General features: G+C 38.4%; 1 protein-coding gene across 1 annotated transcript in view; it reads left to right on the forward strand.

Annotated features, from left to right (window-relative positions):
- Positions 1 to 22,479, forward strand: part of herc2 (HECT and RLD domain containing E3 ubiquitin protein ligase 2) — a 231,921-nt gene that overhangs the window by 96,815 nt on the left and 112,627 nt on the right. The window contains exons 33-42 of the mRNA XM_048597893.1: positions 1,040 to 1,191; positions 2,446 to 2,637; positions 11,228 to 11,415; positions 14,256 to 14,448; positions 16,207 to 16,389; positions 18,092 to 18,276; positions 18,928 to 19,075; positions 19,186 to 19,382; positions 20,627 to 20,857; positions 20,982 to 21,117. Coding sequence (XP_048453850.1) covers positions 1,040 to 1,191; positions 2,446 to 2,637; positions 11,228 to 11,415; positions 14,256 to 14,448; positions 16,207 to 16,389; positions 18,092 to 18,276; positions 18,928 to 19,075; positions 19,186 to 19,382; positions 20,627 to 20,857; positions 20,982 to 21,117 — 1,805 coding nt within the window. The remainder of the gene's footprint in view (positions 1 to 1,039; positions 1,192 to 2,445; positions 2,638 to 11,227; positions 11,416 to 14,255; positions 14,449 to 16,206; positions 16,390 to 18,091; positions 18,277 to 18,927; positions 19,076 to 19,185; positions 19,383 to 20,626; positions 20,858 to 20,981; positions 21,118 to 22,479) is intronic.

Raw genomic sequence — 22,479 nt, forward strand, 5'->3', positions numbered from 1 at the left:
CCCCTTATTTTTAAACTGTTCTTTAGTTCTAGTTTCATCTTGAGATGGTGGTAGTGGAGGCGGTGAGGGAGGGACATCTTAACATCATCGACTCTGTCAAGTCCCCTCAGTATCTTGCATTAGGTTTCAGCAAGCTCATTTTGGGCTGGTAATGATGACAAAATTGATGATCACTATTGTTTACTCTTCTGAGACTGACAGCAGTTTCTTGATCCTGAATGTTCCAGTTAAGTGTGGAAATCCTTGACAAAGTTGTACCTTGTTGAATAACTGAATTTTTAACAGCATGCTAAGTTGATAAACAGCATCTTTAGCCCTGAAAATTTGACGTTTGGTGAATGGCCATATTACGGCTTTATGGAGGGTTGGTTAGCTCGGTTGGCTGGATGGCTGGTTTGTAATGCAGAGCATACCAACAGTGTGAGTTCACTTCACATACCGGTTGAGGTTACTATGAAGGACTCTCCTTCTCAATCTCTTCCCTTGCCTGTGTTGTGGTGTCCTTCAGGTTTTACCACCACCTGCTGTCTCACTAATGAGAGCAGCCCTATGGTCTGGTAGGACTATGGTGACTTTAACTTTACTTCATTATGGTAAGAAATTCCGCATTTAATTTAAAAATTATGCTAGGTCAGTGGCAAGTGACATTGTTTTGCTGCTGACCTCAGAATCCCGACTATTGATTTTTTTTTTTTGTTTGCATGTTGGCTTCAATTTCCCCTCTGAGTCACTCGCTATCCTGGCTTGGAAATATATTGCCATTCCTTCACTGTTGCTGGATCAAAATCTTGGAATTCCCTCCTAATGGCATTGTGCGTCAACTCACAGAAGGTGGATTGCAGCCATTCAAGAAGGCAGCTCACCACCACCTTCTCAAGGTCAGCTAGGGATGGGCAATAAAAGCTGGCCAGCCAATGACGCCCACATCCCACAAAATGAATTTTTAAAAAAAAAGTGATTTTTAAAAGACTAAGTTTTTTTCAGTGTTGGATTTAACTCATGTTCTGCCTTCATACTGAAATGAGAATTCTCTGTTTAGTGAACCTGTTTCAGACTGCCTAAAGGATGTGGATCTCATACCACCATTTAACCGTATGTTACTGGAAGTTACTTTTGGAAAGCTTTATGCCTGGGCTATTCAGAACATTCGAACTATGCTATTGGATGCACAAGGTAGATTTGATGGTCTAGGTAAGATGTTGGTATTTTAGATTGATGTAAAGTGCTTATGACCTGTTACATTCGGTAGTATGGACCATTAATCGTTGCTTTGGTGAAAGCTATGACACTATTCGCAGAACCAGAAGATTGTTACAGAAGATGAATGGTTGACATGCTGTGTCGGCACTGACTCTCGAAATGAAATATTTCCCTAATGCTGTTACATAAATTATTAAATGTGTTAAAATCTCATAGAAATTTCTATGACTAACTAATAATTGAAAGTTGTTTGTTTCATGATTTATTATTATTATTATTTAGTAACTTGGATTCTGATGTGGATAGAATCCTGTATAGTTTTAAGTGTGATATGCATTTCTATATTTTGTGTGTTAAGAAGGGGAGATGTGGAACTCAAAACTAAAATTGAGAGTGGTATGATGTTTTCTGGAAATCTGATTTTATAGATCAGTTGAAGCTTTCAAAACAAAAAGAGGTGAATAGTTCAGTACTTCACAAAATAGGATAGAAGAGAGGGAAAAAGCGCTGTTATGAAATAACAAGGTATGCTATCACACATGAAGACAGAAACCAGTTTATTTGTAGAAAGACAGAACAACCCGGAACATGAGGGCAGTATGCATGCTTGTATTGGGGAGAACAGATCTGTGGCACAATTGCTGTTAAGCCAACGCCACCCTCAAAACAGGGCAGAAGAAAAGGAATCCTGGTCACGTATATTTTTGAAAATATAACAGTCAGGTAGGTAAGTCATACGTACTTGTGCACACAAGGTTAAATCTTGATGCACCTTGTTCAAGTCATTGGCTAAACTGCAGCATTCACGTGTTGCAATATGATTTACAGTGCACTACGCAATTTTATCTGTTGCAAGATGTTTTATCTGTAAGTTTAAATATCAAATGTTACATTTCCCAGCAGTATCTCAGAATTTGCAGAAAAAAGGCAACAGCAGAGCAACATTTATGGAGTCTTAGACAACAAAGAAAATACGATGCCACATTCTTATAATGAGTTGAAGCAATTGTTGATTGTCCATACACAGTAAATGTTTTGTGAACTGAAAAAGTTACTGTTGTAGTGTAACCCATGACCTTTTACACCTAGTTATTTCAAGAGAATTAATTATTTTCAATGGATCCTAGTGACCTGACCATTTTTGAAGACAGAGGATTAGTTTCAGTTTGAGATAAGAGAATTACTAATTACGAATTGCAAATTGCTTGATAGAAATATTACTAATTGTAAACATCACCATTTTAGGCATGCAGTCTGTCTCTCTGCATACTGTAACGAATGAGAATCCTTCAGCACCAAGTCTTGGTACCATTCCACAAGCTCGCTTCCTACTCATCATGATAAATATGCTGACACTTCAGCATGGAGCCAACAGTCTCAGCCTTCTGTTAAACTCTGGTTTGCTCGCATTGACTCAAACAGTTCTGCGACTAATAGGTCAGTGAAAAGTAAATGCTCGTGTATGAAATCTGAATTTTTATTCTGTTTTGATCATATTAAAATAGTCTTCTATAACTTCTCTATATCGGTGAGAGTTATGCAAGTGAAGACCATTGGCTTGTGTTTGAACTTGTTGCTTAATTATGTGCAAGTTGTAAAATTTTACATCATATGATTGGGTCAGTTAGAATAGGGCAATCAAAGTAGCTTAAGTTAAATGTTTTCCACTATTGTATGAACATCTAGTAATTTGAAATTCTTTCTTCAGTTAATCTTTGAATTCAAAGTGAATCTCAAAATTATCCCATAAAATTATCCCACGGAGAAATATCACATGGCAAATCTGCTCCATGATAGGCAATCCCTTTACCCTCCCATGCCCTAATACCATCTTATTTTCAGTCTATCATGCATCAACTGCACTGCACAGCATGTTCAGTTTTATCTCGTTGTCTAATTAAAGATTTGTCCTTTACTGTCTCAAATGTTTATAACCTGCTTTGTTGTTGCTTGTTTTGTCATCAAAGCAATTTCAAACATTTTCCTACATTGTCCATATTACCCGAGAGCCACTTTCCCACGAAAGGGAACCACCTACTTCCGTTTCACTTTCAACTCCCTACCCACTCACCCACCTCTATCAAGATAGCTATTGGTTAGTTGTTAGAAAGTAATTCTTGACAGTGGTGTTAGATTGGTTTTAAGAATAGCTTATGGCAATAAATGGAATCTTTAGGGCCCACACACAAAGAACCATGAAAAACGTGGGATTTATCATTAGTGTTACATATTGTGGGAGAGCAAAACAAGGCAAATGTGATGGTGTGAGCCACTGAGGAGTTAGAACTGTTAGCTTGTGGTGAAATCTAGAAGGCAGATTTGGGATACTATGACATTGTGACAATCACTCCTCTTTGTGACTTCAATGTGGAAGTCTTTGTGCTGTAGGCAGAATGCAAACTATCTCGTGAAGCTTAAAATGGAATTACAGGAAAAGTGGGAAATACCTAAGTGAGGTTCAAAATATACAATCATACTGTGCAATTTCTTATTTCAATTAGGATTTAGTGAGGTTAAAAATGTACCATCCTGCTGTGTTCAGTTTTCTTAATTTTTTTAATTGCTTTATTTTGTTTTAGCCTTAGCCTATGCAATATCTTTTTCTTTCCTTCTGACAATTTGGACACAAAGTGGGCTCCATTATTCTGAAAATTAAACCGTTTTTATTAGATTAATTTTATTTCACTGCACAATCTGGATTGGGAAACAGATACGCCTTTTCATAAAATGGATTTAGGACACTAAATATTGGTGCTTATATAGCTTATAACAATCACTTATTTTGTTTAGGACTTACTCTATCGAGTTGCAATTTTTCAAAAATTAGACTCTTTTATAAATCTTGTCATAACCCTTTAAATTTAAATGCTGCTTCCCAATTTTTACAGAAAGTTTTCAAAGTAATTTGCTTTTGTTATCCTCTGGCTTTATTGAAATTTCAAAACTGCCAGTTGTTTATCTTTAACTACGTTTTATACAAGTTTTTTTTAGTGTGCAGAGATTGTTGGAATTAACAATCCTCCTTTTAAGATTAGCATCGCTTTCCCTTACTATATATATATATACATAAGTGCAAGGAATAATAAATGATGCCATCCAAAAACAACCGCAATACCAGTTTATAATTCAAAGAAGCGATTTGTACTTTCAGGAACAGGACCGTCCATATCAAAATTGGAAAGAAACAGATTTAAAGGTGGGGCTGTGTTGTGCGCATGCGGTAAGTGTGCACCTTAGGAATTATGGAAACATTTGGATAAAAAGACATGTGCTTTCTGTGTCTGTGCTTAAATGCAATTTTGAACATTTATTTTTGTGTATAATCTTATGCACATCCTTGTCACTGATCTTAAAACAGCATGATACAAGTGGAACTTTTTTTATGTACTTTATACCCCCAGCCTCATAATTAGGAGCATTTTGGCCATTCGACCCTTTTGAGCCTTACCCCTACTCTGCCATTCAATAAAATTGCAGCTAATTTTCTACTTCACCTGCACCTTACTACACTATCCCCATATCCTTTTGATACCTTTTAGTATTTAAAAGAAATGTCAATCTTTGACTTGAGTCTACCAACAAATTAGCATTCACATTGCTTTAGAACAAAGAATTCCCAGGAATCTTTTTGAATCAAAGCATTTCTTTCACATCTGTGTCCTAAATGCTAATCCCTTATTTTGTGACTGTAATCCCAAACTAAGGGGAAGACCTTCACAGCATCTATTCTGTCAAACCTCTTTTTAATAATTTTAAATGCTTAAATGCAATCATCTTTCTTCTAAATGCGGAATATAGCTCGATCTCTTCTAATAGGATAGTTTTCTCATCCCAAGAATTTCTCTGGTGAATCTTTCTTGCATTCCTTCTATGGCAAGTATATCCTTCCTTAGATGTGGAACCTATTGTGAATATTGCACCAGCTGTGGTTTCATTCAGGCCCAACGCAAGTGCAGCAAAATTTCTTTATTCTTTTATTCCAAGCCTTTTGCAACAATGGATGACAAAATATTTCTTTCCTAATCGTTTGCTGTACCTGTGTCTTAACTCTCTATAATTTGTGTATAAGGAAACCAAAACCCCTTTGAATAACAATGTATCCCAGCCTCTCAGCATTTAATCTGCTTTTCTAGTTTCTTACCAGTTTACCTTTTTCCACACTGCATTGTATCTGTCACGTTCTTACCTGCTCAACTAAACTTTCATAGCTTCTTTTGCAGTCTTTACACATTCACTTCCGTTTACCATCCTAACTATTTGTATATCATCAGCAAACATGGATAATTCAATCTCCTTGGTCCCATCATCTAAATTGTTAATTACGATCGTATCTGACTTTGCGATACCCCACAAATACTGCCAAGTTAATGTTCCTACTCTGTTTTCTGTCCATTGGCCAATCTTAATATGTTACCTGTATCCCATGAACCCTAAATTTTATGTAGTAACTTCTTATGCAGCACCTTTTTCAAATGTTTTTTGAAAATCCACCAGTTTAACTTCATTCACCCTATTATTCACCATGTTTTCTTAAAAAAAAACCTCAGCAGATTTGGCAAATATTACTTTCCTTCCTTAAACCTGGATTGACTCTGTGCATTCATACAGTAAATCCCTAAGTGAATTCCCTGTTATCCAACATTGATAGGTTGGAGCATTTTCCCTGAAACTGATGACATTAAATGGCTTATCGTTCTTGTTTTCTGTCCCTGCTTTCTTGAACAGTGGGGTGGTAGTCTTTCTACCTTCCATTTCACTGGTATCGTTCTGGAATCTATAGAATTGGATAAGATCAAAACCAAAGCACTTTGTTGCCATCATTTTTAAAACCTAGGATGCAAGCCTCTTGTCCTTTTCATCCCTTAATTTCTCCAGGAAGAATTTTTTACGTATGTCTTTTAAATTCTTCATTTGCACCAGACTCATGGTTCCCTATGAATTCCAGAATGTTTTGTTTTGTCACAAAATTAATACTGATATTTCCTTATTCCCCATCATCATTTCTCCAGCCTGTATCTCATAGGAACCCATGTTTAATCTCACTAAAATTCCTTCCATTTTACATATCTACTCCAGCTTTTACTATTTGTTTTTACATCGAGTTAATTTGCTCTCCTATCCCGTTTTCTCTTTGTATTTTAAAACTGCTCCAATCCTCTGTCTTACTGCTCTTTCTGGCAAGAAAGCTACTTCTTTTAAACATGTGTGAACTACAACATTTTGTTTTCCATCGCTAGACCACTTTTATCGTATTTTATATCTAATCATCATGAATTATAAATTAATTTTTAATATCATTTCCATTGCCTAACTAACATCATACCTTTTTAATCTAGTTTCTCATTTTAGCGTGGTAACTCACCTCTCATAACACTCACGTTGGTCTGTCTTCTGTACTGATTCCATTGAGTGGGTACTTTCACAGTTGATCATACCATCCGACTGCAGCAGCTCTCCTTCTTGTCCAGTGTGACTGCATTTGCTTAGATGCACTATTTTGTAGTGTTTGGAAATGTAGCCAGAAGGTCTCCAACAGTCATTTCTCTTCCCGTTGCTCCATTGATGGAGACAGTGTCTTTATTTGCAGACAGACTGATAATAGAGGTGAAAGTATGAAAGGAGAGAAGGCATGGGGGTGAGATTTGCCTCTGGGTTAAAGAAAGCTCTCTTACGGTACAAACTCTCGTGCAGCATGATGTGTTAACTGAGGAGACAATGGAATCAGTTACAGGAAAGCAGAATTTAAAATGAAGGCCAAAGTCAACTACTTGTGCATTCCTAATGGAAAAAGTTAAAATCCAGGGATATGCCAAGTAGTTTGACAGCACAGTATGAGGAGAATGGTCAAGAGAGACGATGAAGGGAGAAGTAATTGCTGGAATTTTACTTGAGTAAGGTAAAATAGAAATAAACCCAGACAGTCCCAAGTTGTGGAACTAGCTAAGAGGAGATGCTTTGGAGGAAAATGGTGTACCAAACTGGGGAGAAGAGAAATACCCTGGTTATACTCTGACGCAATTTATTACTTTATTTCGGACTGTATTGAAAGAGATGAAAATTCAACAGCGGAATTTAACCAGTGGGTTGGAGTAGAACTGGAAAATGACAATATTGAAGAACCTGGGGAATGAAAGAGATGTTAAAAATGTGAATGTCAATGAAAAGGTCAATGTGCAGATTTTTTTTTTTTTGCGGAAGTATGGTGACAATAGGTTTGCAAGGCAAAGAGAGTTATTGAGGTGAAGAAATAATTTATACCTGTCGTAACACCGTGGAAGCAGGATGGATAACTATATTAATTTCATGGAAGGTAGTTGCGGGAGCAGTGAGTCGGTTGCAACAGCAACACTAACTTGGAAGAAAGGCTGGAAAGTAGGAATTGAAGAAATTTAAGAAACTGTGGTGATTCAGGTTTAGTGTGGAAAGAGGCCTGGTGACACAAGCATTGAGTGATGCTTAAGGCTTTGATGGCAATGTTCCAGGAGGCATTTGGTACTTGGGGAAAGAGCCCTACAGTTATCTTTGCCTCAAGGCATGATGACAGAATAGCTAGTGTTTTTGCAGAGGACCAGTTTGGATCATTTGCACTGGCTGAGATTGACTTGTATCTGGCAATGAAATGATGAACCTAATTGTGTGGCAACTACTTAAGTATGTCCCTTGGGCTTAAAGGAACAAAGCTGTGGTCTCTCTGGGGGAAATGACAGGAATGGAAAACAATGAAGGTTTAGCAAAGTGACAAGTGTGAAATGTCAGGGTGTAACAATGATTAAGCCAGTTGGTAGTATCAGGTGAATTATGACAAATGAAGGGTCAACAGCTGGGCAATTTCAACTTAGAAACCGCGTAAGGGTGCATAAGGGAGGGCTTTGTCTGGAAGGACATGAGGAAGTGATCTGAGCAGTGTTGGGGATGTCAAGGGAATGGACCACAAATTGGGGTGGGAGAAATGCCTGAGTCTGCGAGGGTGGTAAAGTTTGACATGAAAAGGTGAAGATTGGAATTGGCTTGGGTAAGGACTCACTTGGTGTGCAGGCTGAGGGAAGGCAAAAAATTAGATACCCCAGAGATAGCTAGGAGGGTCAAACATGATTAGGAGCCATGGAAATAAAGGGGTCAAGAAGTGACTTCAGATTGGATGGCACGCTGCTTCAGTAGGATAAAGGATGGGAAGAATAACCTGGCTTGGAGGCTGTGGTGAGGGAAATGATATCACTGGTTGAGAGCCTAGTTTTGATCAATGCTGGGACATAAGTATGATTGTTTACAATAAGTTGGTGGATTTTTCTGTTCCCTTGGTAATTAAAATATTTTTAATTGTCAGGGCCTATTCATTTTCTTTCGATGTGCGAAGAAGCCATTTGTAGGAGTTATGATTGTTGAAGGGAAAAATGTGCATAGTTAGGAAATGCATCATTTCTGAAGGGCCCTCTTTCATTGATATTGACTTTCTATAGTACAGTAGTTCTTTTAACAAGCTTCCTCTGGTACCTTCATAAATCACTCTTGCATTACATGATTTCAAAAAGCTTTCCTTGGCGGATTCAAAGAAAATTTGAATTTATACCTAATTTTTGTATTTCTTTTAAATGGCACCCGGCTGCTACATTCCTTTTCAAACAGGCTGTGATGTAAAAGGAGTTTAGCAGCTGATCTTTAAACTATACTAAGAACATTGCTGTGTTAATCTGCTTTTGCCACTACAGACTTTTTTAAAAAACATCAAACAAAGCAGTCTTCACTTTTTCATTGCCACCTGAAAATTCAGTCTTAAATAAAGGATTTTATTTAAATAAGTACAACACAGTACAAGCCTTTTTTGTTGGTCTTTTGTTATATTTCCATATAGAAATGAATAAGCCATTGACTGACTCACCAGGCACTGATTCTTTCAAGACTTATTTCCTTGTAGCTTAGTCATAGACCATTTTGAACACTTCTATGGATTGAATTGTGTGCAGCATCTTATTCTGGAGTACCTCCCAAGTATTTCCCCTTCCAACTCATTGTAACAGCATTGCACAGTTGAAATTTCTAACAGTGCCAGTTCAAACTTCATATGCATAATAATTTTTGCATTTATCGCTTGGGTTATGGACTAGTACTTTTTAAACATTGTCTCTTTTGTACACAACGTGATGTCCACTTTGATAGAATACTAGATCTCCAACTTTGATTTAGTTTTCTTCATTAAGTGCTTCTCTTAATCAACTTCCGTTTTGAAAGTTCTGTACTTGCCAGTTGCTTATTTCAAATGCAGTGCATCTTGTTACCAGGTATTTCCAGCACAAGCAGCCGATACAGCCTCTGCTGTCAATTCACATTCCTAACTTTCTAAAGTGTTTGGCCTGGACCAGACTTTTTAATAATTGAGCAATTGTGAAGTACTGCAAGAAAAACTGATTGCTAGACCACCCATCATTCCAGATATGAAATGCTAACATCTGTAAGCTTTTAAAATGCAAAAACATCAGTTTAGATAATACGTAACAGTTTTCGGACTATTTTACATTACATTAAAAGTACTGAATAGTAATCAGAACAACGACATGCATTTGTATAGTGACTCTAAGACAGTAATTGCCCTAAGGCACGTCACACGAGTTCAATCGAAAAGTGACAATCTATGGAAGGAAATGTTTTGACAGGTGAGGCGAGGTTTTAAAAAGCATCTTAGGAGGAAGAGACAGAGGCTTAGAGAAGGTTTATAGAGCCTTTGGCCCTAAGCAGTTGAAAACAGAATTACCAACGGTGCAGTGATAAAGTTGAAGGAGTACAGAGATCTTAGGATGGTTGTTTGGCTATAAATAGCTACTGAGATAGGGAGGGCTGAGACCTTGAAATAATTTGATAACTAGGATAAGATTCTTTAAACTGAGGCATTATGGAACCAGGAGCCAATGTAGGTTAGCAAGCCCCATTGCATGAGACTTGGTTCAAGTTAGGATGTGGGCAGTAGATGCTTGGATGAGCTCAAGTTTACACAGGCTGGCTGGAGGGATCTTGGGATAGCTGTGTCTAAGACATAATGTGGGTCCCAGCAACTGATGAATGAGACAGGAAATTTTGCAAAAGTGAATGCTGGGGATCTTGGCTTTGGAATATCCCTGTGTAATAGAACAATAAACTTATTGAACTGCCCAGTTCAACCTCAGACAGTGATCAAGATGAGGGATGGAATAGGTGGATAAGGAACAGAATTTATGTTGGCATGGAAGGACACCCCGACTGTCTACACCTGCATTTTGTATTAGCTTCAGTGAATTTGCGATGAGGACCAGTTCAGTGTTGATTTTTCTCTTCCAGCTGACTAAATATAATGTGATTATCTTTTCATAAATGATAAAGTAAGTGCAGATTTTGAAAACTCTCAAAAAAGCAGTTGAGGCTTGGTCAACTGAGATTGATCTGTTTTTGTTGAGTAGGGCTATTAAGTAATAATCGAACCTAGGCAGATTAATGGAGTGAAGATCCAGATTGTCATGATCTCAGTTAATGTCAGAACAACAGATTTGAGGGCTCAATGTCCTACTCTTGTCCCACATTTTTATTTCCTGCTTAACTTTGGTATAATATGGATTTGGTTTTGCTTAATTTTTATGTAGTCCACACTTATGTACAAACATCCTTCTTTATTTTTGCATTAGCTTTGTTGCTGTTTCACTGACCTAGTTTGGTTGGAGTTTTCTCCTCAACGCCCATAGCTCCCTCAACAAAGATTGAGGGTGCAAATACAAAAATGCCTAAGAGTAAATCACAGCCAGAGAGGGAACCTTAACACAGCTACAAGGAAAGAAGTATATTTTCAAAGAAACAGTATCTGTGTGCCTTAATGGTCAGCACTTAATCATTTGAACAAGGATTTTTAAAGAATGGTGTGGACCATATTGAAGTTCAACATACTTAGTTTATAGTTGAAAAATTTGTAAGAATTTGCTTAGATGTGATTCTTTGCCTCCTGGAAAGTTTAGTATTACTTTTGCAAAGTTCAAAACTTGATTTTTTGCAACATTTTCTTGTCCTTCAGGTCCTGCTTCTGATAGTGGTGAGGATGATATTGGTGCCTCTCTTCATGGAGCCTCAGCCACTGTTTTAGAGGAATCGAGGAAGGAAACCGCACCAGCTCCGCTGCCTGTCTCTGGTCCAGAGCTGGCAGCAATGATGAAAATTGGCACTAGAGTGATGAGGGGTGTAGACTGGAAATGGGGAGATCAGGTATTGCAGTAAACTGATAGCTGTCTATTCCAAAAAATTTAAAAAAAAAAAAAAAGGCCTAGGACAACATTTACCTGTTTTGAAGTGTTACTTTTGTTAGGGAGAAGCTGAGAAAGAAGTTGGAGCATGAGTATTCCTAATTCAGCAATCTATCCTGTTTGTAAATATTATTTTAATTAGCTGCATTTACCAGTGGCATTGAATTCTATCCTTCTACTTTGCGCCATTCTGATTTATACCTTGCTGTTTTTTTCAATGGTGCAAAGGTTATTATTTAACTTTGGTGTCAAATCTCAATGTGACTGAAACATTAGCTATTGCAATATCTGGGCTTGATGCTGCATGGTGTAAAATTCAGGCTTTCAAAAAGTGCTTTAAAACTTAACCTCCTTAGCATTTTATAAATATTATTTCCAAGCTTTGATGCAATTTTTACTTTTCCAACTATCTACACGTTCAAGGTTAACAGAACTCGGCCCAGGATATAATTCAGGTCACAGTGTAACTTTGGTATTATTCACAATGCAGCTGTTTATAGGGAAAGCACAACTTAGATTCATGCTGTCTTTTAAAAAAAAAAGCAATTTCCCAGTGATTGTGCTTTTACAGATTGTGTCCGTGTTTCAGTTTTAAGAGTGTTATGAAGAAACACTATATTAATTCCTGGTGTGAGGTATGTGGAGGTCATAGTACTGGACAACGAATATCATAGTCATACAGCATGGCAACAGACCCTTTGGCCCAACTCTCTCATGCCAACCAAGTTTCCCAAAATAAACTAGTCCCACTAGCCCATAACCCCCAAAACTTTTCCTAATCATGTACCCATCCTGATGCCTTTTAAATGTTGTAACTGTACCTGCATCTATCACTTCCTCTGGCAGTTCATTAAATATATGAACCACCCTCTGTGTCAAAAAATGTTGCCCCTCAGGTCCCTTTTAAATCTTTCTCCTCTCACCTTAAAAACACGCCCTCTAGTTTTGAAGTTCGAGGAAACCCTAGGAAAAAGACCTTTGCTATTCATCTTATCTCTGCCCCTTTTGATTTTATAAACCTCTATAAGGTCACCCCTCAAACTCCTATGCTCCAGTGAAAAAAGTTCCAGCCGATCTAGCCTATTCTTAAACCTCAAACCCTTCAGTCCTAGCAACATTCTGGTAAATCTTTTCCAAACCCCCTCCAATTTAATAATAATGTTGCTCTGCTACAGGAACAAGAACTGTTCACAGTACTGCAAAAATGCTTTCACCAACATCCTGTACAACTCAACGTGACATCCCAATTCCTTTCCTCAATAGCTTGAGCAATGAAGGCAAGCATGCTAAATTCCTTCTTAATCACCTTGTCTATCTGTGAAACTTTGAAAGAACTATGTACCTGAACTCCTAGGTTTTTCTGGAACAAAAACAAAGTTGCTGGAAAAGCTGAGCAGGTCTGGCAGCATCTGTGAAGGAGAAAACAGAGTTACTGTTTCGGGTCCGGTGACCCTTCCTCAGAATGAATGAATTCCAATGACCCTTCCTATACCACCAATTTTCCTAGGTTTCTCTGTTCGACAATATTACAACTAACTCCATCAGTCCTGCCCTTGCTTGTTTTACCGAAATGCAATACCTCACTTATCCAAATTAAACTCCATCTGCCAATCTTCAACCCATTGGCCAAATTGATGAAGATCCCTTCGTAATCTTGGATAACCACCTTCACTGTTGACTATACCACCAATTTTGGTGTCATTTGCAAACTTACTAACCATGCCTCCTATGTTCTCATCCAAATCATTTATGTAAATGACAAACAAAAATGGACCCAGCAGCAATCCTCACAGGACGCTGCTGGTCACAGGCCTCCAGTTGTAAAAACCGCCCTCCACCTCCATCCTTTGTCTCCTACCATCAAGCCAATTTTGTGTCCAGTTGACAAGCTCTCTGTGAATCCCATGTGTCTAACTTTAGTAATTGGTCTACCGTGCAGATCCTTGTCTACATGGTCTTGAGTAAAGCCTTTGACAATGTCACCTTATCAATATTTTTGGTTATGTCTTCAAAAAAACTCAATCAAGTTTGAGATATGATCTCCCTCGCACAAAGCCACCTGACTATCTCTAATCAGTCCTTGCCTCCCCAAATGCATGTAAATTGTATTTCTGAGAAACCCCTCCAACAACTTATCCACCACTGATGTCAGACTCTCGGGTCTATAGCTCCCAGGCTTCCCCTTACAGCTTTCCTTAAATAAAGGCACAACATTGGCCACTCTCCAGTCCTCTGGCACCTCATCTGTGGTTATAGATGACATAGTATTTCTGCTAGGGGCTGCACAATTTCTTCCCTAACTTTTCACAGCGTCCTGGGATACAATTGATCAAGTCCTGGAGATTTATCTACTTTTTTTTTTAAGACCTCCAGCACCACCACCTCTAATGTGGACTGTTTTTAATATTCTACTAAGGTTGGAATAAACGAAAATAGATATTTTTGGGAGATTTTGTATATACCTTTTGTTCTAGACACCCCCCTTGATTGCAATCAATTCTACAAGTTGAGACTTGGCCTAATGTCACAGCTGAGATTATATCAACCTAGACTGTAAACCGTTTCTTTTCTTGTGTGCAGAACATTCCTGCACGCAGGAGAATGCATCGAACCCTTTGATTGTTGCCAACAATCTATTTTTATCTGTCCCACTCCTTCATGATCTTAAGCACCTCAATTTCATCTGTTTTCTTTTACATTTTATATTTAAATATGAAAAGAATGCAATTTGAGCTAATACAAATGTATCTGTTTGGTTTCTAGCCTTTTAATTTTGTTACTTTTAATGTATGTAATTTTTAGGATGGACCACCTCCAGGATTAGGTCGTGTAATTGGTGAATTGGGGGATGACGGCTGGATCAGGGTTCAGTGGGATACCGGTAGCACTAACTCCTATAGAATGGGAAAAGAAGGAAAGTATGATCTGAAATTAGCTGAACCACCACCTGCTACACAGCCAGCTACGGAAGACTCTGACACAGAGGACGATTCTGGTTTGTAATAAAATTTTTGAGTTAACATTTCATTTCAATGAGAGGATTTCAGCGTTGGTGTTTATTTTAAGGGGGAAACTGTACTGGGCACTACAACAACAGTGTGAGATATTTTTCAGACTAATCTGTGAGGTAACCTGAACATGTTGATCAAGTGCTTAAGACGCTACAGTCAGTTGTCAAGGATTTTATAGCAGAGCACTTGGAAATCAATGGTAGAATGAGATGCAGCCAGCATGGAGTTACAAAAGAGAAACATTGAGGCAGGGTCACGGGACCCGAAACGTTAACTCTGATTTCTCTTCACAGGTGCTGCCAGACCTGCTGAGCTTTTCCAGCAATTTCTGTTTTTGTTTAGGAATAATTGGGTCTTTTTCTGAATGGCAGACAATGACTAGTGGGATACTGCAGGTCTGCTACTTGGACCCCAGCTATTTACAATATGTTAACAATTTAGATGAGGGAACTAAATGTTGGATGTCAAAATTTGCAGATGTGACAAAGCTGGATGGAAGAGTGAGCTGTGAGGGGAATGCAGAGATGTTGCGTTGTGATTTGGACAGTCTGAGTGAGTGGGCAAATGCAGTATAATGTGGATAAATGTGAGGTTATCTACTTTGGTAGCAAAAACCGGGAGGCAGATTATTATTTGAATGGCTGTAAGTTGACAGAGGGGAATGTTCAATGAAACCTAGTTGTCATTGTGAACCAGTTGCTGCATGTAAATGTGCAGGTGAAACGCGTAGTAAAGAAGGCAAACTGTGTGTTGGGTTTCATAATGAGAGGATTCAAGCACAGGAACAAGGATGTCTTGCTGTAATTGTACAGGGCATTTGTAAATTCACATCAGAAATGTTGTTTGCAGTTTTGGCCTTTTTACTTGAGGAAGGATGCTCTTGCTATAGAGAGTGTGGTGAAGATTTACCAGATTGATTCCTGGAATGGCAGGACTGACGTATGATGAGAGGTTGAGCCGATTAGGTTGTATTCACAGGAGTTTAGAAGTATGGAAGCGGGGGGGGATGTCTCATAGAAATGTAATGAAATTCTAATGGGCTGAGATGTCAGAGGCAAGAAGGATGTTCCTGGTGGTGGGCAATTTCAGAACCAGGGGGCATACTTTAAGGGGGTGAATCTTTCAGGACTGAGAGGAGAGATTTCTTCACCCAGAAGGTGCTGAGCCTGTGGAATTCACTACGGCAGAAAGTGGTTGAGGCCAAAACATTGTTTTCAAGAAAGAGGTAGATAAAAGTCTCGTGGCTAAATGGATCAAGGAATATGGAGGAAGGGTGGCATCAGGGTATTGGGCTTGATGATCTGCCATGATTGTACTGAATGGCAGAACAGGCTTGAGGAGTTGAATGGCCTACTCCCGCTTCTATCTTCAATATTTCTGTGCTTGTGATATTTTCAAAGCATATTTAACAGTTGATTATCGAGTTTAATTTCAGCGTATTGGAAAATGAAGGAGTTTTGTGTTAGTGGAGGACTTCAAAATTCAGTTGAAAGGTATATTTAATTTATAATGCTTTATTATCAGAACATGTTCTGATAATAATCTTGTAAATTTGTCTTCCAGTTTTTCCTGCACTGTCTCAAAATAAAAGCAACATACCATTTAGGACTTTTACTGGGTGTTCTTCAATCGTCAGCCTCCTGGGCTTCCTTCACATTTTGAATAATTTTTAAAGAAAAGATTCTTGCATCTAGGAACTAACAATCCAATCAAGTTTTCTTGTGATGCTGTTTTGTGCACAGAAGCAGAACCCATTGAGAAGAACACACACCCAACTGTGATGCTGTTGATGGGGACAGTTAATCTTCTGCAAACATTGTCACTTTCTGCTGGAATTCACTCAGACCTAGTCCAGAATGAAGCTACCAAAACTTTGTGTGGTCTTTTAAGGATGCTCGTGGAGAGTGGGGCATCAGATAAAACTGGTAATTGAACTTTTTTTAGAAAAACCTTAAAACAATATTTATCGAGTGACCATGTTCTGGAGAACAATTACGTTGGTATTTATCATTAGTAGAGGGTGAACACATTAATGTTATGAAGAGCAGAATTGTTTTTTTTTTCTTTTAATGATATGAGAGGTGTAGAACAGCAGGTGTGTTGTTGTATTTTAGTCCCTGACTTCTATTCAGCAGTGCCTACTGCAATGAAATTAAAGCCAGGCAATTTCTCACTGAAGGTATAGTGTGATTATCAAGTAAATACATACTAACTTTTGGGCTTGTGTAGAAATTCTGAATGAAACCTCATTTCCCTGTCAAAAGTATAATCCTCCCAATCATGATCCTTTTTGAAGCAGCTGAGAGAACTCTTATCCCACTATTTACAACTTACACCTGTAATCTGTCCCTTTAGATTGTCATTAAATACAAGTATTTTAGCCCCATATTAAGACCATTCTTCCTTACAATAGGGTGAGAGATTTTATGTCCTGATGCTTCGAGGTTGGTAAAAATTTAATTTTACTGAGCAGCATGAAAGTTTCAGTCATTAAGACATTGACTTTGTTACCACTGAGGCTGAAGGAGTGCACCAGTGCTCTTGTTCCACTGCTTCATGGCTTCAACATGAAATAAAAATAGTTTATCCAGTTATCGAGGTAATAAATTAAGTACTTTATCGACATCAGGTTTTAAATAAGCTCTGGCAACCTGGTTTTTTAGTTAACACAATTATTGGTATATAATTAAAACTCAATTTATTCAATAATGATACAATAATTGGTTAACACAGAAGTATAAAAGCTTACCCTTCTAAATGTTCCCAAAATGCGCACAAACATGCTGTCACTTCAAAAGGGAAAGTAATGCATTTCTCTGCAGAGATGGCCTCTTTTGGCTTTTTCTTAAAGTTATTATGTCAAGGGGTTATTTTTAAAGACAAAAGGATAAAGCTGAAAATGTGCCGGACTCTTACTCTGATGTTCTGGCATGTGGTCAAGTCATGCATGTTTGTCTTTGAAGTCTTGGCTAATTCAAGAACTACAATCTTGATGCTTCTTCAGTCACTCTTTCAAAATAGCAAGTAGTTTCACCCTGAATTCAACAAGAGGGCTTCCTTTTCCAAAATGACAGAGCTTGTTCTTCAAAAACCTTCTTCCAGTTCAGGTTGCTGTTAGCAGGTTTTGCTCCAACTGAAGCAAACTGGAATCTCTTCAAGCCGATCAGTCTTCAAAAACAGCCCTATCAAGAACCTGCAGCAAAGCAAATGGTTATCACAGTCATGTGATTTGCGGGAAACTTTGTCTAAAGTAAAATCTCTAATATCCATAGTGAACTAATTACTTCAATTATTGACTTCAAAGAAACCACTCTAGGTGTTTCTCCATAGCTTGAAATAGTTCGATTTTCCACAATTTTTCAAAACTTAAGCCCTCCAAGTAACATTACATGTAAAGAATCTTGTAACAAGTTATTTGACATGAGAAACTATTGGACACTGACTTCAAACTGAATATGTATTGTTGCTGATAGTAATGAAATGTTGGAATGGCTGGTTTTATTCCTGTGACTGACTTCTGTTCAACTGATTGGAATATTTTACTCTTGTTGCCCTTGCATTTGAGCTACTGTAGAAATAAAAAAAAACTGTTGTTTGGTGAGATGAACATTTGTATGTTGTTTCTAGTTTCTTCAGTAAACAAAGTTGTATCCAGAGAGCAACACAGGAGCTGGTGTACCCTGGGTTTCATTAGAAGTATAGCAATTACTCCTCGAATGTGTAGTACTCTGAGTTCATCTCAGTGGATCAGCTTGCTGACCAAAATTGTCGAAGGACAACAGTCATTCACTGCTGTGTCTCTGCAGCGACAGGTGAGAACTTCTGTTGTACTTTTTTTTGGTTCAAAGAAACCAAGGGCAAGATGTGTTTGAGACACTGTTAAAATAATCTGCCATAGCATTTATCTGAAGTATCCTTTATTTTCCCCCTTCCAAGTCACATGATTACAGTATTTATGCTAATCAAAGGAAAATATTAACATTGACAAAGGGAGCATTTTCGTTTTTCACCTCTGGTGTGATGGGACTAAATTATATCAGAAAATAGCTAAGTGTCAATTTTGGCAAATTTCATGGAGAATTTTTCTCTGCAAGCCCAAGTGTGTGGAAAAAAGACTCACTATTTTCTCAAACTCAACCCATTACCAATGTACTGTGTCCTTATGGCATCCAGCATCTTGTTCTCCCACTTACCACAGGTGGAAGTACCGACCACTGCCGAGACCTCCTGGGATTCCTGGCATTGCACCATCTCTAAAGCTCAGCTGTGCTCTCGTCAAGTGCTGGCAGTCACTCAGAGCTTTGGAAAAGATTAAGGCATATAAGGGAAGGATAGCAAATTGGATTCAAACTAAATGGAAGATAGAAAGCAGTGTGTAATACCTTTCACATGGGAGGTTGATCAGGTTTGGGTTGCTATAATACTTCTGTGAACATGGATGTTTGCTTTTTAATTTGTGTTAGATCTTAGCGCTGCGTTTGCTGCAAGCAGTTCTTCCTTCCTGGGACAGAGATGAGCGGTCAAAAGACATGAAGTTCCTTGTTGAAAAGTTATTTGTTTTTTTGGGTAGCCTTCTGAGCACCTGCTCAAGTGACCTTCCACTCTTAAGAGGTGAGCTTCCTTTATGACTGGTAGATATATTTCTTCCCATATTATTTGACAAGTCCATAATGTTTTAAAAATAAATGTATGATTAAAGCAGCTTCTTCTTGTGTTTACAGATGGAATGTTGAGAAGAAGAAAAGCTAGACCTCCAGCTTCTCTGACTGCCACCCACAGTAGCACACTAGCAGAGGAAATCGTTGCACTGTTGCGAACTCTTCACACTCTGAATCAGTGGAATGGACTTATCAATGACTACATCAATTCTCAGCTGAATTGCATCAGTGAAATCATGAGTGATAAAGTGCCAGAGGCAGTAAGTGTAATGTTGCATTCTTTATTGCCTGTCCCTCATGTTGAGGATGATTTGCTTCCAATGGGGAAGTGGGGAGTTTGGATTCTGCTGTGGTTAAATAGCCCAATTCAGGAGCTGCAGACTCTGCCACAAGTAGGTCTTGTGACGTTTGAGGAGGTGGCTGGATGGAACACTCTGGGTTCTCGGCACACTTCTGGCAGCTTGTGCTTGGCCTCTGCTCACTCTGCTCAGTGACGCTTCAAGTGTTTGGCCTCTTCGCAGATGCTTTTTCTCTGGTTTTCCTGTTCTAGGGAAATAGATCCCCACCTTTGTGGGGATGTTGCATTTGTTCAGGGAGGCTTTCAGAGGGCCCTTGTAGTGTTTCCTCTGCTGTCCTCCTGATCACTTGCCATTGCAGAGTAGACCACTTATTTGGTGAGTCTTGTGCTGGGCATGCAGACAGTGTGGTCTACCCATCGCATGTGGTAGTGCTTTATTTGCTTTTTAAAATGTGCAAGATTATTCTTGTGATCTAATATTTGTTTGGAAATTGCTCAAACTTCATTCTGCAGCTTAAGAATGAGAACTAAATTTGAAGTGGTATAGTTTCTCTTTTCAGAAGATCTATTTTGTCAAAAATAGACTTGTTTCTTTTTTGAAATTTATATTCTCTGAAAAAAAGTAGTTGCCTCCCACAGCTTTTACTTGAGCATTGAGGGACTTTATTGCTCAGTTTCTATTGTCTTGATACTTTGATGTAATTGCTTGTCATATTTGAAGAATGAGATCAAGATTTCCACAGTTCTGACTTCTGTCACCTTATTATAACTCCATAAGTTTCTGTATGGTGCCAGTCTTGTTCTGATTCATTTGTTTCAATCTTATGTTGCTATGATTTCCCCTCAATACTTTCTGAAATTTCTTCAATGTGAAGATCTTTGAAACGTTTTCCTGTAGAAGGCCACATTGATGCCAGTTAGTTGCTGTTTAGTTGGAAGAAGTGTGAAATCTGTGTGCTGTTTTTTTTATTTTGCATGTTTATTTTGAGGACTTTTCAAACCAGGTATTGCTTGCACTGGATTCTGTGGCTGGGACTAACATGGATTGCAAAGGGGTTTACTTGTTGGCTGACTCAATGCCTGGCAATTGTTTATACTTAAGGCCATTGTGATTGAGCTTGAGAATGTTTGGATGAATTTTTATATTAAACAGCAGAATATCTTTGTGTGCCTAAAATCATCATCTCCCTTTTTTTATCCTTGCAGACCGTCTTGGAAGATTGCTTCCCAGATTCAGATAATCCAGAGATTAGTGGATTGATGGCAGTACTGGCTGTGATTGGTGGAGTAGATGGACGCCTGAGGTTGGGTGGTCAGGTGACACATGAAGAGTTCGGAGAGGGGACAGTGGCCCGTATTACCCCCAAGGGAAAAATTACAGTACAGTTCCATGATATGCGAATGTACAGAGTTTGTCCTTTGAGTGAGTTACAACCGGTAGGTGATTATATGATTGCTAAGCTCTTGTCCCTGCCCAAACATATCGGCAGACCAACAGCATTTTGCCTGATTGTTCAATCCATAATCTAAATCCTTATAATGGTTTTATGTTTAATTTCAGCTTCCAATGACTTCCTTCAGTATTAACAACTTGCCATTTGCTGACCTAATGCTGTCAGTCTGGGCTCAGTTGGTGAATCTAGCGGGGAGCAAACTTGAAAAGCACAAAATGAAGAAATCCAGCCAAAGCCTCACAGGTAATTAAAATATGAACTTCAGTTTTTGTTTTGAAATCGAATAGAGACCAAAGAGCACTTTTCAAAAAAGAAAAATTTCTTGATAAGATTTTCAGTGGGGCTACTTTTTGGATTTTAAGGGTTCCATTTATTATCTCACTGACTCATTCATTTTATGATACATTCATGTAGCAACAATACCACCTACATCTTTTATTGACGTAGTTGCACTCAGAAGTAGAATTAGAAGATTTCTTCAATAACTATCAGCCCTCCTTTAAACTTAAAGGCATAATGTTCAAGGAAAACATTCATTTACCAGGCACCATAGTATTTAACTTGGCACAAGACCACAGATATCAATTAACAAGCATTTCTTTCAAAGTCGCTGACACATCTCTAAACATAAGGGGCCATTCCCTGACCCTACCTTGTACAGGCTGGTCTTGTCACAGCTATGCATTTTCGTTGCAAATATACAGTTGAAACCAGCCATTTACTACCTTTATAACTGGATCTCGGATCTCAATTTGACAATTGACACACCGTGTTCATTTCAGTAGTATCCACTACGTTTTTCTCCACATTTTAGCTCTTGAATCTATGCAGCCTAATGTTAGAGATTCCACCCTGATTTACAGGGAATTCTTATTTGAATGCCTTTGTCAAAGGGTGCAAAACAGGACAAAACTTTTAGAAAATCAAATTAAGAACTAACTAATTAAAATAGATGTGCTGGGCCAGGCAATGTGCTGTACCTGAGTGATGTAGGAGCTGGTGGAGCCTGTTGTGGCTCATAGTGACCTATGAGCGTTGATCTAGTGCAAGAACCCCAGCTCCTGTGAAAAGGTTTCTTCCTCCCCGTTGACTCCTTCACCACTGAGTCTATTAGCCTTCTGCTTACAGGGGTGACTTTTCTTTGATTCATCTCCTCTGCGATTAAAGTTTCCTGGGTTAATTTGCCCACCCTCTGAAGTGTTTTGCATCCTGGTAAAGGTTTTTTCTACCACTTCAGATCATTATTACACTCATTCCACCTGGAAGCTACAAGGAGCTTAGTTAGAAAACTATGCACAAGATGTGTGAAAATATACAAGTAGAGTAAATGCTATTAAAGTTGCTCAGTAATTTAGTTTTTGGTTGTTCTTCAGTTGTGATTTCTGAATCAGTAATTAAAGTGTACTGTACATTAAAATGTAAGTTTGCATTAGTTTTCAGTATAATTGCTTCTGAAACTGGACTGAACTAACAAGACAACACCACCTTTGTGCACTTTTGACTTGAATGTTCTCCTCTCATAACGTTGAAGATTGAATCCGCTTAGAATTTCTCCCTGTACTGCACAGGACCTGAGTATGTGATATTTAAAATGCTTGTGCATCA

This window comes from Rhincodon typus, chromosome 6 (assembly GCF_021869965.1).
Source record: "Rhincodon typus isolate 14 chromosome 6, sRhiTyp1.1, whole genome shotgun sequence".
Lineage (NCBI taxonomy): Eukaryota > Metazoa > Chordata > Chondrichthyes > Orectolobiformes > Rhincodontidae > Rhincodon > Rhincodon typus.